Source organism: Lissotriton vulgaris, chromosome 3_2 (genome assembly GCF_964263255.1).
Source record: "Lissotriton vulgaris chromosome 3_2, aLisVul1.2, whole genome shotgun sequence".
Classification (NCBI taxonomy): domain Eukaryota; kingdom Metazoa; phylum Chordata; class Amphibia; order Caudata; family Salamandridae; genus Lissotriton; species Lissotriton vulgaris.
The window spans coordinates 255,004,438-255,019,140 of NC_141690.1; the positions used below are offsets into that span (position 1 = coordinate 255,004,438).

Genomic DNA, 14,703 nt, shown 5'->3' on the forward strand with positions numbered 1-14,703 from the left:
CTTCAAAAATTAGGATTTGCAAATCATCCGTACTGCATTCCACATGAAGCAGAAGTACCTTTACAGCTATAGTCCACAATCTTCTGGTGTTGTAGAAAGGGCAAATGGGACGTACACGTGACAGAAAGACTAGTTTGTCTCCCATGAAGTTGTCAGGAGAGCAATGTGGATTGCCTATGTTCTGTCAGCTGCACTTATTTCAATAACTGATGATATTGTGCTAGATTGCTGCCTGACTGGTCTGGAGAAATCTGTCTCATCAGGTGAATGTGGCAACTGAAAAACAAAAGACATTCCCTGCCACAGTTTGAGCATAGGAGATTGGATTGCAGTTCGAAAACATGTCTAGAAGAGCTGCCTGGAGAAGAAGTGGAACAGTTACTAACAGGTGATCTTGACGACAGGCATTTTGGTGAAAAGTGCAAGAGTGCCGCAGTGGATCCACACTGCTCACACAAAGGGAGCGAGAGTGGCAGAAGCTGGTAAAGGTAAAACAACACAGAGAAAAGGGCACTGTCGAGCACAAAGTCAAGTTCATAGCATGGACCTAGAGTGGGGTGAACACTTTGAAACGGGTACCAATACAAGCAATGGAGTGAGAAAATCTGAGTTTCGGGTTAGTGAAAGTAATGATTTAGAACCTGAAACTTCTGAGGTCCAGTTTCAAAACCGGGAAGGTGGTTCCGGCAATGCATATTACTCTGTGCTACAGAGCTGGAACAGCAGGACCCAGACCTGTAGCACTCTTGAAAAGAAAACATAATGCTCCCCTCTCCATGGGAGTCTTCTCCCATGGTGGGGGAGCATTATAATAGTCTCTGTTCCTTAACCCCAGGTTTTACCTGGTGGTAAGGAACAGTAAAAGAGTTACTGCATGTCCACCCATCTAAATTGGGCAGGCGGACATGTAGCCATTTCTCAGATGGCCCTTAATCTCCAAGGTCATCGTAGAAGTTTGGTCACAGTGGAGACCGAGTAGTCTGTGCCTTGGCCAAACTGACCACATTTAAATCGGGAGGGCCTTGGTATTGGCGGCATGTTAACCCTGTCTCCGTTGCGATGGAGTATACATAGTGCCAATATATAAACCGGGCTCTATGTTCCTTGGACAGTAAAGAGCATCTGATGGACTGCTGCTGAACAGAGAAAAGCTGAAGAAGATATTCCAAGGAAAATAAGAAGAAATTGCAAGAGAAAACATTGAGCCAGTTGAAAAACCTGAGAGACAGACAAACTAATGAACCTATGGCCAAAGGATTACCAAGGAGTATACCAAATAGAAAGTATGCCTCACCTGAATGGTTGTACACAGCTGCAGTATCTGAAAAAGATGAAGTAGCAGAATTAGAGATTACAAATTAGTAGAGAATCCGACAAGTACAAGTTTGAGACAAACAAAGTGAGATAGAATCTCACTTTGAAAGAAAAAAAGGCTAAAAAGCAAAGTTGAAAGAAAAGACAATAAAAAACGAAAACAAGAAAGTTAATCTGATTGAAATTAACTTTTGCTAGTTTTTTTAATTAAAGAACACTTGAAGGAAAGATTTTGATTGTTATTTTAGGTTTAAGACTTTTATTGGTTTTATAAGAGATTCAATAGGAAAAAATATCATAGCAATTTTAAGAAGGAGATACAAATACTCTCACCTACAACCATAGGCCGGTGAGGCAAAAAGGGATGCAAGGGAGCAAAATCTGAAATATTACATTTCCAAAGAAGAAAGAAAAGCAAATCAATAATAGAAAGGAAAAGAGGTGGCCATCGGGGGAGAGTCCCGTGTAGGCTGTCTAGCGAGTGCTATTTGGTGTCATACATTAAGGCTCTTCTACTAACTAATGCTGGTGTAAAATGTTTCAGAGACCTTGGGTGTCCTAAGTCTGTTCTGCGGGAGAGGTTTCTTCAGGTATCAGGCGAATCGTGTGAAAGTAAATCGGACAAGTCAGCTCTGAATTCCCTACTGAGATAGCCAATGAAGGGAGCGCGCATCTTATCGAATAGCGGCAACTGATTTTCTGCTACCGCTGGGAGCTTTTCCATTCCCAATAGATCCCACACCTGTGCAGCCAGTCTGCATGTCGCGGTATCATAGCCTGGCCCCATCTTGCCAACAAGGCTTGTTTTGCCGCCCACAAAGTCAGCGTGATTGCGCACCCTTTCAGGGACCCGAGGGGATATGTTAAGGGGTTGGGGAGACCCAGAAGAATATAACTCTGGAACCTCTGTATTGAAGATTTCATCTATAGCATCTAATATCTCCTGCCAGTATGGCTGTATTTCAGGGCAATGCCACAGGAGATGTGTTAATGTCCCGATGTCCCCGCACCCTCTGCAGCATTTAGGGTCTTCTCTTTTCCAGTGTGCTGTGCGCTCAGGTGTGTAGTACCAGTGGTGCGCCATCTGTAATAGTGACCCTTTACCTGTGGCAGAGCGGGCCGCTGTATTTGCCAGTTTCTGTATATCTAGCCATTCCTTCTGTGTGAGCGGTCTACCACACTCCTCCCATCTCACCTGCACTTTTGTTTTAGTTTGTGATTGTGGTGTATTCAGGAAGGTGTATATATCCGATACCAGCTTTTTATCTGTGTGCCTAGTGTTAAGCCATTTTTCAAACGGTAAAAGGGGTCTGCTTGCATAGGGTTTCAACCCTGGTTGTGTAACCCAATGGCGAATAGTAGTGTCCTGCCATTGTGCCGACGACGGCAACCCATATAATTTTTTAGATTTGCTGAAAGGACATGATGCCCAAATGGTCGAATAGGTCGTTCACCATCTTACAGACGCGACCGTAGCTCAAAGTATCAGGGAAATATATACTCCCTGTGGCCGGTGTGCTTTAGGGAGACAAACAATCTTCCATATGTGAATGCCTGTAATGGCCTGATCGATAAAGTACCACTTTCTCCATTGTGGGCATATTCCACTTCACCATATACCGGAGCTGAGCCGCCTGGTAGTAATGTTTGAGGTTAGGGAGGCCGAGTCTTCCACATGTAGGTGGCAGATACGTCAGTCTCTTGGCGATACGTGCCCTTTTCCACGCCCATAAGTAATGTTCTAGCAAGTGTTGTAGTTTGGGTAGCACCTGGGGTGGGGGGGAGGAGGGGTAGTGTAGGAAAGTAGGATCTGCTTCTTATAGTTACCACCACTTTTGTTGAATGTAATACTGTTTTTGACTAGTCGGACTGGGATCCTGCTAATCAGGACCCAAGTCTATCTGCTTTCTACCTAAAATGTTATGTCATGTACTTAGGTACACTCCAGATTGGATACTGGGCTACCCTTGTCAGTCCCTAGTTTATGGTACCCATGTACCCAGGGCATAGGTACTCAAGAGGCCTCCCATGGGCTGAAGCATGTATAATGACACTCTTCAGAGGCCATGCAAAATTGAAGTACAGGCCTGCCATTGCAGCCTGTGTAAGTTGGCGCATGCACCACTTAAGATATAGGTTTACTACATCTTAAGGGTCACTGCACTTAAAAACTTTAAGTCACCCCTATAGCAGGCGGTACCAATCCTGAAGGCAGGGTGCTTGGTTTTAAGTGAGAGGGTGTCCTTGCATGAGCAGGACACCCCTGCAGCCAACGGAGTCCATTCTCCCAGTGAAGCAGCCATATATTAGTATAGAGGGGCATTATGCGACAGCGTGATGACCAACTCTAAAACGGCTAAAATAAACCCTATCGTGTTTAGTATCAAACATGTAGGAATAATTCCCCCACACCGGTAACCAGTGTGGGAGGTAGGATTCCACCCCTCAGAAGCATGCTTCGTGGGGTCCCTGGTGTTCCCAGTACCAGCCTTCTAGCTTCGGACAGCACAACATGGTTGCTTCCCACCAGAGACATTTCAGTCCTCCTGCTGCTGAGCCAAGCTCGAGCAGGGGAAGGCAGAACCATAGGAATCCTGTCACAGGAAGGTGTGCCACTTCCCAGACAGGACTTACTGTATTAAGACTGGGTGGGTGTGCTTGTCAGCGACTGAACGTCTGCATGATGGGGAACATTTGGTGTCCCTGTGCATAGTCCAGTTCAAACCAGTCATGGGAGCAGTTGGCTCCCGCTGTGGCGCGAAACTGAACAAAGTACATGGTAGAATATGTCCAGACTCTCCCCTGAATATTTCCAACCCTCACCCATGGGTACTTAAGGGCATACCTGGCTATCAGACCCTAGATCAGTCGTAGACCAGATTATGAAGAGAAACCAATGCACTTCGACCATCTGGGCATTTTGGACTTCGCTGGACTTTGTTTAGGCCGGACTTAGACTCCCTCTCAGTCTGCTTCATCGTCTGTGTCTGTGCACTATACAGGATCCGTGTAGGACCTGTGGAGCATCAAAGACACTTGAAGATAATCTCCCTTGGAGAGAAGGAGTCACTCCCCTGCATTCACAGGCACCTCAACACTGCTGTCCGGTTTGTTGATCCCGAGCTCCTATGGACTCCCAAGGCATCAACACAGGAGGTGGGTTTCTGAGTCTCTGGAGGCCCAAGCTGTCCTCTCACGAAGTTTGAGGTCAGAATCCCATGTGGGGGCTGCAATACCCAAATCCCTGTGCAACGTGTACTTTTGCAAGTGCTCGTTAGCAGTTCTGCAACAAGTGCATTGGGGGCCAAGTAGCCCCAACCTCTGGCAACTTCTCCTGCAAAGATCTTCAACCACCGTGGCCTGTTTTGTAGAGTTGCTCGAGGTCCTCTCATGACTCCTGTGCCTTCGACCTGTGAGTCCAGTTGAGGGTCAACTTTGCTTTCCATGGGCTGCCCTGCTTGCTTGGGGCCTACTCGGACTCCCATGTGTGTGGTGAGTCTCCTGGACCTTGCTGGTCCGAACCGTACACATCCTTGACCTTCTGCGTGGGTTGCCGTTGCCAAGGATTGTTAGTGTTCCCGCTGGACACAGACCCCTCAGCACTCGCCTTCCATCGTGGGACAGCTCACATCTGGCTCCTGGTCGCCCTCGACATTGCCTGGTCCCTGTGGCTGCAGAGTCAACGCTCCCGTCAACAATCCTGAAACACCAGACATTGATGGGCATTGGTCTACCTAGCCCCTTGCCACTCCCAAGTGACCCAGACTCTGTCCCCTCTGCTTTCAATACTCCTCGACAAGAATCCACATTAGGATTCCAAAGGACACTTTTCACCCTTCCAGCAGGGGCTCTTTTTCGAAGTCCTCCATTGGGTTTGACGGCGGTTTCCGATACCACTTCATCCCTATGCACCCGGCTTCCCTGGGATAGGTAACTTGGGTACCTCGGTATCCACGAGTGGAGTGGCTCTCCAACCTTCTGTCTTCCATGGGGTATCTTCGAGGTCCACTGGAAAGGGTCCTTAAACTCAAATTCCAACCGCAAATTTCACATAGATTTGTATGGAGCACACAGTCGTGTTCCCACACTGCACACACACTCCATGGGGTTCCTATATACTCACCTTTGGTGGTTCCTTGGGGTCTCAGCAATTCTACGCCCTCTCGACACTGTCTTGACTGGAGTATATGCTTTGTTCCCCCCCAGGGGCCCACTGTGTATTAGTGGTCCTTACTGTCATTTCTTTGGCCAAGTATTGTGTGCTTTGTGTTTATCTCCATGTAGGAGATAATGTAACATACTAGATATTGTTATACAATGAATACATATTTTTATAACTACTGTGTGGTTCTCTTAATTTAATCTATAAAATAAGATTGGATTCTGGTAAAACAAGCTGCTTTACACTCCTTCAAGACTAAGTATGACGGGAGCTCTCCGCAGCTACCACTAGGATAGCTTTCTAAAGGTTGTCCTGAATCTTCTAAAATAATCATAAGGGTTTTCTGGACTTTTGCAGGGTGCCCAATTAAATTAGTGGAGAGCATATACCAGGCCAGCCTCTCACAGGTAGGGTATGCATAACAGAGTATCTTGGGAAGAAGTGTCATTTTTACAGCCGCTAGTCTCCCAATCCAAGACAGCTTACGATCCTTTCATTTTTCCCACTCTGCACGTGCCCTACCGTGGGGTGTATGTGAAGGCCCAAGTAGGTCACCCCCTGTGAAGCCAATGGGTACGGGTAGAGATTATGCATAATGTACTTATGGAGCTAATATCCTGAGTTTCAGGAGTTGCGATTTCTGTGCGTTGATATTGAAGCCTAACACTGCTCCACTTGGAAGAAAAGCTTTGATAAAGAGCAAAAGGGGTCTGCCAATATCACCAAAACATAATCCGCATATAAATAGCAATTTATTGTCCCTACCTCCCATCTTCACTCCCACTATCTCTGCATTTCCCCCGAAATGTTCCGCAAATGGATCCATGTATAACGCAAATAAGAGCAGGGATAGGGCAGCCCTGACGGGTTCCCCGTTCAATAGAGAAAGGCTGTGATATTGTTCCATTAACCCGCACCAATGCCTGACTATTTGCATACCCAGCTCGGATCCATCCTATAAATCAGGGCCTACAAACCATAGAACTGCTTTTAGGTATGGCCAATGGACTCCATCGAACGCCTTTTCGGCATCCATAGAGAATAGTGGAGCTGGTGGCCTAGTTTGTTGGACTTTGTCTAGAAGACAACAAATTCTCTTAGTCGGCTTGGTCCGGGTCAATGAGGACCTGAATCATTGGGGCTAGTTGCGCAGCTACGATTGTAGTGAAAACTTTCGCATCTACATTAAGTAGTGAGATAGGTCTATATGATGCACATTGAGTAGGTTCTTTGCCCTGTTTGGGTATAACTGTAATGATGGCTAATCTCATTGTATCTGTCAGGGTGCCTGATTCGCTAAAGCAATTATATATAGCAGGGTAAGGATTGGGGCTAAAACAGGGGCAAACAGTTTGTAAAATTCTGAAGGGCAGCCATCGTATTCCGGCGCCTTCCTGCCCGGTAGGTGGAATATTGCAGTAAGTACCTTGTTGATATGTATGTCTTTATCCAGGGCAAGGGCATTTTGGTGGTCCAGCCTATCTGTTGATGTGCAGCTCAAGTAGGTTTCTATTTCTGCGTTAGAGTATTCTTCCGCTGTATACAATTTCCTGTAAAAGTGTTGGAATTCTTGTGCTATCAGCTCATCCTGTTCCAGCTTATCCCCCTGGGCATTCACAATTGTGGTCACCCTCTGGCTATTTGTCTGTGCCCGGAGCCTCTGGGCCATAAGGCATCTAGCCTTGTTCCCTCCCATATAGTATTTCTGCTTCATCTCTAGTAGGGCATATTCAGCTCTATCCATAGCAGGCCTTGAGCTCCTTTCGTGCTATATTAAGCCTGCGGCGAACTTAGTTCATCCCCGTTCTTATATAAAGACCCTCCAGTTCTTTGATCCTTCCCTCTTTGTAGTCCGCTTTGCCGGTGACTCCTTATTGAAACGGGGGAAAAGGCTAATAACGGGATCCCATATGACTGCTTTTAGGGTGTCCCATAAGAGCACAATTGGGGTGTTGGTGTGTTATTTACTTCCAAGAAAGCTTTCAATGCTTCCATAATCTCAGAGATTACGGTCTTGTATTTTAAGATTTGGACGCCAAGTGCGGTGGTTGTGAGTTGATGTGGGTAAGCGCAATGTGATGTAGACGGGGGGATGATCCAAAGTGCCGCCACTCCAATATCGATTTCTTGGATATAGGATTCTAAGAACTAGTGGTGAAGAAAAGGTCAATTCCTGTAGGTATTTGGTGTGCTACCGAGTAGTGGGAATAAGATCTTTCTGTGAGATGGTGTTTACGCCAGGTGTCAACAAGGTTATTTAGAGTTAGTTGGCGAAGGCCTTGTGGTGGTTTGTTCACTTGATTCCCCCTTGATCGGAGGGATAGTTTATTCCAGCACCTAGTTGGTTTGGACATATTGTCTCCTTCCGGTTTGTCGCCGGATACAGAAGAGTCAGTTTCTATTTAGTCTTTCTCTTCTTCCAGGTACAGACATAGCTGGTCTCATTGGCCCACACGAAGGTGATGCAGACTGGGTGGCCGCACTTATATCGAATTCCCTTCCGTTGCAAGAGTTCCGAAAGGGATATTAGATGGCGCCTTCTCTGCAGCGGAATGGGGGATAGATCCTGGTATGGCCAGATCTTAATGCCCTCAAAGTCAATGGTGGTGCGATCTCTGGCTACCATCATTATTGTTTCTTTTTGGGTGTAATGTAAGCATGTGAATATCTTGTGGCATCCCAGGCGTTTTTGCGGGCCGACCAGCTTCGTTTGTGCGGTCCAGGATTACATCTTGCGGTGCTAGTCTGAGGGTCACATGGTGGGAGAGTCAACGGACATACTGCTCCAGCCCAGTTGCCGTTGCTTGCAGTGGGACTCCTTTTATACGTAGATTGCCTCTCCTGGATCTGTTTTCAGGGTCCTCCAGTCGATACTGGAGTTTGGTGTTTTCTTGAAGGTCCAGGAGTTCTCTGCAGTGAGTATCCAGCTCTTTTTCTCTTGCGTACCCCATTCACTTCAGTGAGTCCACCTTCTGACTTATGTCCCCCACCTCTCTCTGGATCTATTTAACTTTGGTTGCTATGTCTTGCTTTAGCGCCGCAATATCGGACCTCAGAGCTCCAAAAAGGGTTTCCAGGAAGGTTTTTGTCACTGGGGCTTCCTCCTCCCCCAGTCTCCTACTGTTTTCTCTGGGCTAGTATTGCGTCCCACTTGCTTTTTGGGGGTAGGCTTGGTGAGCAAACCTTTAATGCTGCCATCTTTCTTGGTGGGGGGTTTAGAGATTGCCATTACTTCTCTCAGGAATTGAACAGCCCCGTATTCCTCACCTCTTTTTCTTTTCTCTGGACTGCCTCTGTAAACTGTGTTTATTTCCTCCAGTCCCCCTCGAAGCAAGTCACCTAGCTCCTTGGAGTTATCCCCCTAGGTCCGCTATAGCTCCAGGCTGGCAACTTCAACCCTCTTAGATGGGTCTTTATATCGGTGACGGGGAGCTGCCTTTTCCTCTGCTCCGGCAGCCACAGATGTGGGCCGCTCTGCCTAAAGCTATAGTCACTGGTCCGGCAGGCATCCTGCCTGGTGCAGGCCTGCCTCACTTTGTGCAGCTGCCCAGGATTCATGGTCTCTTTCACTGTGCCCCCACCCGTAAGCTCCACTCTCCCCGGAGCACGGCAGGGGCATACCCAGCAACACTACTGTGTGTAACCAGGGGGGAGGGGGTCTTCACCTCCTCTGCAGTTGCGGCAGGCAAGGGACCTCGCCCACTTCTCCCAGATGGGGCCCGTGTGAACACTATCTCAGGCCTCTCCACAGACTCCACAGAGTGGGCTGACCTTCTGCACCCCCAGTCACAGCACCATCCGCGCGGCAAACCGTCAATTATGTTCCGGGCTCCACCGCACCTCCGCCCAGTCTGCAACCAGTAGGCACAACCACTGAGTGCCGCGAAAACGTTGGCGTATCTGGTGCTCCATGTTGGCATCCGAGGGCCGGGAGCAGCTCCGGTTAGGTTTTACTAATAGCGGGTCTCCTATAGGCCTTCACTCGGGCCTCACCAATGCTCGCCACCAGTCTGCAAGGGGAGTGCACTGGCCTCTATACGCCCCTCCCCCCCACCCCTGACAGCTACCTCCACCGTCCCCATCTCTCACTCTGGGATGCCGCTGAGCCCTCCCAGATGCCCGAGACTGCCGACCTCCGGGAGACTACAACCGGCGCAATTTTGCACTGCAGCTGCCGATGGCATCCGGGGTTCCCCGGGCCTCCGCTCCGCTCCGTCCGCAGCCAGCAAACTGGACCGCTGGTTGCTCTGGCAGCCACCCAGCGCACCGGAGGTACTTTGTTGGTGTTTGAGGACCCGGGGGTAGCTCCTAGCAGTGTTGTAACAGTGGGGGGCGGCAGAGCTCACAAGGGTCGCTACTGCTCAGCCTCCATCTTAGCCACGCCCATCTGATTATTGTTTTAACAGAATAAGAAAAGAAGAAGGAAGCATTATTGTTTTAAAGAAATGTCTTGCTGATTTTATATTTTGTAAAATTCTTTCAACAATAAATTGTGTCTCAAATAGAAGATGGGGTACAGCAGATAGGGTAGAATTGTAGGGTTCATAATATTATTAGTTGGGCTGTTGGTGAGGTTATCTTCATATTGAATAGGGAGACTTCCTGGTTAGGGCTCTTTGATCATCTTCAAACTCATTTCCTTAGCTGAGAAAGGCCGCCTGGCCTTGGGCTTCTTCCCTAAAGTCTCCCTCCTTCCCCGAAGGGGCATACTATGGCAGTGCTTGCAAAGGCTAAAGACTACCGGCTATTGAAGCAGTATGGGTTACAATAACGTTGACCAAAGGGCTAGAGGCACATAAGTCCTCACTCAGCCTCTCAGCACTGCTCTGTGCACAAGGAGGTGGTCACTTACCTTTTAGTCTTGAAAATCTCAAACTCCTTACGGAGAAAGGGTCTGGTGAGGGAAAGGCTAAGTCTCTGTATTCCAGCCAGTGTATTTTGTTATATTCTTAAGGTTGCACCAGTGCACTCTAAAAGGCATGTTCTATACCCTTCCAGGGGAGACAGCCTTAGTTTTACCTCAGATTTCCAGCTTTCTTTAGCTGGGCAAGCAATGCTCATATACAGTTACAGTGGCTGTTGGCCTCGAGCCCAACGGTCACTCACATTTAATATTGTCTTCAAACCTCTGCCAAGATCCAATCATATAAAAAGGCATTTGCTTCAGGAGTGTCACAGTTCAATGTTATCCAGATGAGGAAACTCTCAGACTGGGGCTTGGCAACCAAACTACCAGGGACCATATGGGGCTGCTCTCCGATACTGGTCCTAGGATGCTGGTTTCCAGTCCAGGGAGAACCTGGCCTGGCAGTTCGGGCTGGGCTGTTCCCATTGGGCGCAGGGTCAAGACTGATTTGCATATGGCTGGGTCCAAACAGGTATGGAAAGGTGAGCAAAATAACGATGGATTTAGGCCCAGATCTCTGTACTGGGGTGAATGTATAACATTGTTCTGCATTCTGTCCATCAATTGTTTTTTTGCTCTCCATTAGGAGACACAGGATACTGGTAATGGGAGGTCACCCCACCTTTCTAGATGCGGTGCACTCTTGAACATGCACTCAACTTCAGTCTTTGTTGAAGAGTTAAATTAAAGGTCTGCAATTTCAATCCAAACACACTGTTGCATCTAACATGGGGCTCAGGGAGTGCAAGACGATGCTGTGCTTATGATGCGGTCAGGGCGGGCACCGCTAGACTCTTGGCTACAGCCTTCACTGCACAGGCTTTTCTCAGCTTATAGTCACCTCTGGGGTGCTACACGACTTGCGTGGTCAGCAGGAAATGGCAGGCACTAGTGTGCAGAGCCCTGCATTACAGGTATAATGTCATATTTGGAGTTCTTCATATGCAGAGTCGATGCCAAGTATTTGAAGAAAGGGCTTCGACCAATCCTTGCGAATGGCCATTCCAAAGATGGTCTGCTCAACAATTACTCCCCCAGGCCCCAATTCAAGATGGAGTGGAGTCTTTCTAAAGTAATGCCAGTTCCTGTTTGATATAAATAGGAAGAATTAATGAGTTGATGTGGTGCAAGACATACATTCCCTTATAGTTCATCTTGTTGTTCACCCACTTGTACTACTCTTCTAAGAAGGAATCTTGTTATGTTATGTTATGTTATTAAAAAATGTCTTAAGCGCACTGTCACCGATTGGATTCTTGGCGCTGCGATCAGTAGTGACATAAACATAGATGAGGAGGAATGAGTTATTGAAATGCTTGTCTGAAGAGCCAGGTCTTCAGGGCTTTCCGGAAGGACAGAAGGTCTTGACAGTTCCGGATCTCCAAAGGAAGGGAGTTCCACAAGCAGGAAGCAAGTGTGGCGAACCTACGGCCTCCGGCGCGCTTAAGTTTGAAAGAAGGCGTCGGCAGGAGGCTCAGGTGGAGTGAGCGTAGGTTTCAAGATGGAGTGTATCTGGAGATTAGTTGATTAATAAATGTAGGGCTTTTACAGTAAAGGGATTTGAATATTATACATCCGGTTTTAAAGGCACAGCGTTGGGTGACTGGAAGCCAGTGTAGTTTCCTAAGTAAGGGGGTGGCTGCCTGTCGCCTTGGTTGGTTCAGAATTAGCCTCGCAGCATGGTTCTGTACCATCTGGAGGCGTTTGGATAGGTAGTTGGGAAGACCTAGATAGATGGCATTCGCGTAGTCCAGATGGGACAGGACACTAGAGATCACAACCTGGGTGATTGCCTCAGGCGTAAGTAAACGACGGACCTTTCGGATTTTTTTTAGTTGGAAGAAACACTTGGAGACCACCTGACCTATCTGTGTTTTCAGTGACAGATCACAGTCCACGGTGACTCCAAGTGTTTTGGCCGACACGGAGGGTGTAGGAGCTTGGCCCAGTTCGGAAGGCCAATAGTGTGGGCCCCAATACTTGGTGCTGTCGCCGGTCAGGACTAACTCGGTTTTTCCCGGGTTCAGTTTAAGCTGATTCTGGTCCATCCATGTTTTAATAAAGCTCATGGTAGACTGAAAATGCAGTATGGAGTCTACAGTGTTGTTGATGGTAAAAAGTAGTTGTAAGTCATCGGCATAATTGAAGACTCTCACCTGTTTGTCTCTTAAAGTCTGAATCAGGGGAAGTATGTAAAGGTTAAATAAGTGGGATGACAGGGAAGAACCTTGTGGAACTCCGCAAGTGATGGGTTGTTTGGCACCCACTAGGTCTCCAAGACGTAGTGTTTGATTGCGGTTTGTCAGAAAGGACCTCAGTCAACCGGCCGCTAGGTCCCGTATGCCGGCCTGTTCGACACGGTCGACCAAGATGTTGTGGTCGACCGTGTCAAAAGCGGCAGATAAGTCCAGGAGAACCAGGGCCTGTGGGGAGCGTCTGTCAGCGCAGTCTCGCAGCGTATCCAGGACTGCGGTGACTACTGCTTCTGTGGAGTGTGCTGGTCTGAAGCCTGCCTGGTGGGGGTCGAAGCAGGAAGATTCCTCAAGAAAGTTAGAGAGGCATTTAGCCACGTGAGCCTCTAGAACTTTTGCCAGGTAGGGCAATAGGGATATGGGCCGGAAGTTAGCTTTACAAGCTGGATCTGCCCCGGGTTTTTTTAACAGCGGAATGACTGAGGCCTCTTTAAACGCTGAGGGGACTATGCCGAGAGTCAAGGAATTGTTCAGGAGTGTGAGGGCAGGGGCTGGGTATATCGAGAAGCATTCTTTCAAAATGTGGGGAGGGCAGCTATCTGAGGGGGCACCGGATTTTACTCTTGTCAGTAGTTCCCGAAATTGGTCCTGGGTTATAGGTGGGAAACTGCTGAGGGTATTATGGTTGGGCTTAATTGTCATGCCAGAAGTGAGAAGGGACACCGGTTGAGGGATGCTGGCTTTGATGTCCAATATTTTGTCAGTGAAGTAAACATTAAGTGAGTCACAAAGAGGCTGGGTGGGAGTTATCTTGGGACGGACTGTGTCTAAGTTTGTCAGTTCGTTGAAAATGGAAAAGATGTCCTTAGATTTGTTCGTAGATTCCAAGATTCGGGAGGAAAAATAAGCCGACTTTGCAGCAGAAATGGCGGTCATATACTCCTTCCTCGCCTTAGAATCTTGACAGACCTTTGCAAAGTCCTGCCCTTTATACCGATACATTAGCTTTGTCATGGTTACTGTATGATTGGCGGGGAAAGCTGAAATATAGGCCAAGCTCTCTAAAGAATCTTTACATCTTGTCAAGTTATCTTCTCGTTAGAAGTTTCTACCATGCTACGATTTATCTTCATCTGGTCGGTCATCTACTAATAGGTTGATTTGAGGCTTCATCTGTCTAGCTGGATTAGTAGGGGCTGGAGAACGACACCTCCATGACGTTCAGCCTCATTTAATGGCCTCTGGTGGTATGAATGGCATGAGATGGCACTACCGTAATGCCTTTAAATACTTTCTTTGGACTGACACCAAGTGCTATAAAGTTCGGTAGCGCTTACTTTTCTTCCCTTCACTTTTTGACACAGAGTATTGAAGTTGGTAGTCGAGGGCCACTGGTGCCAAGAGGCAGTTTGTATTTCTGGTCAAAGTTTAACACCCTTCTTGGTGGTAGAACTGGCTAGGGTATGTTTGTCAGTTTCACAAGGATCACAGTTCTTTGGTATGGAGTGTGTCATGGTTGACTTCTTTTACATTTTCACAATTTCATAGGAACAGACAATTTGGGATTACTTGTTGTCTGGGATTTGCAAGCATGGGGTTTTGGGGCAAAGATAATGTATCTTCTTACACATCTCGGCCGGTCCTCTTGCACCTCATCAGAACTCAACATTATTCTGCTCCTGCTTGGAGGTTTCATTCCATGTTAACAACGAGGCATCCTATGGCAGTTCTGATACTGAATCATTAAATGGATTCATCTCACCTGCCTTAGCATGAAGTACCAGGGATTGAGCACTTAATGGTTCAGCTTGAAAACAGAACAAAGCTGCCAAAGTGTTGTATCCCAAGATGCCGGTTACAGACTAATGACATTCCAAGATATAATTCAATCCCACCTGAAAGGTTCTGCCCACCTTATAGGTCACATGCAGGTCTACTACTTCCAGCCAGAACACAAGGGATGCTTTCGAGTTAGGTGTCAGAATACCCATGGCGGACTCTAGAGAGACCTAAGGGGAGGGGGGTCCAGAGTCCAATCAAGGAGGCAGTGGAAGCCGTTCATATCCCAATCACCAGAATAAGGTAAGCAGGAAGTCTTTCAGGACTGCTGTAGAAGACATCATGACCAT

At 47.6% G+C, this 14,703-nt stretch overlaps 1 protein-coding gene across 1 annotated transcript in view; it reads right to left on the reverse strand.

The window, feature by feature from the left end:
- The window catches only part of LOC147725615 (uncharacterized), a 152,909-nt gene that overhangs the window by 13,103 nt on the left and 125,103 nt on the right, over positions 1-14,703 (reverse strand). The window contains exon 6 of the mRNA XM_086964470.1: positions 1,295-1,321. Coding sequence (XP_086820596.1) covers positions 1,295-1,321 — 27 coding nt within the window. The remainder of the gene's footprint in view (positions 1-1,294; positions 1,322-14,703) is intronic.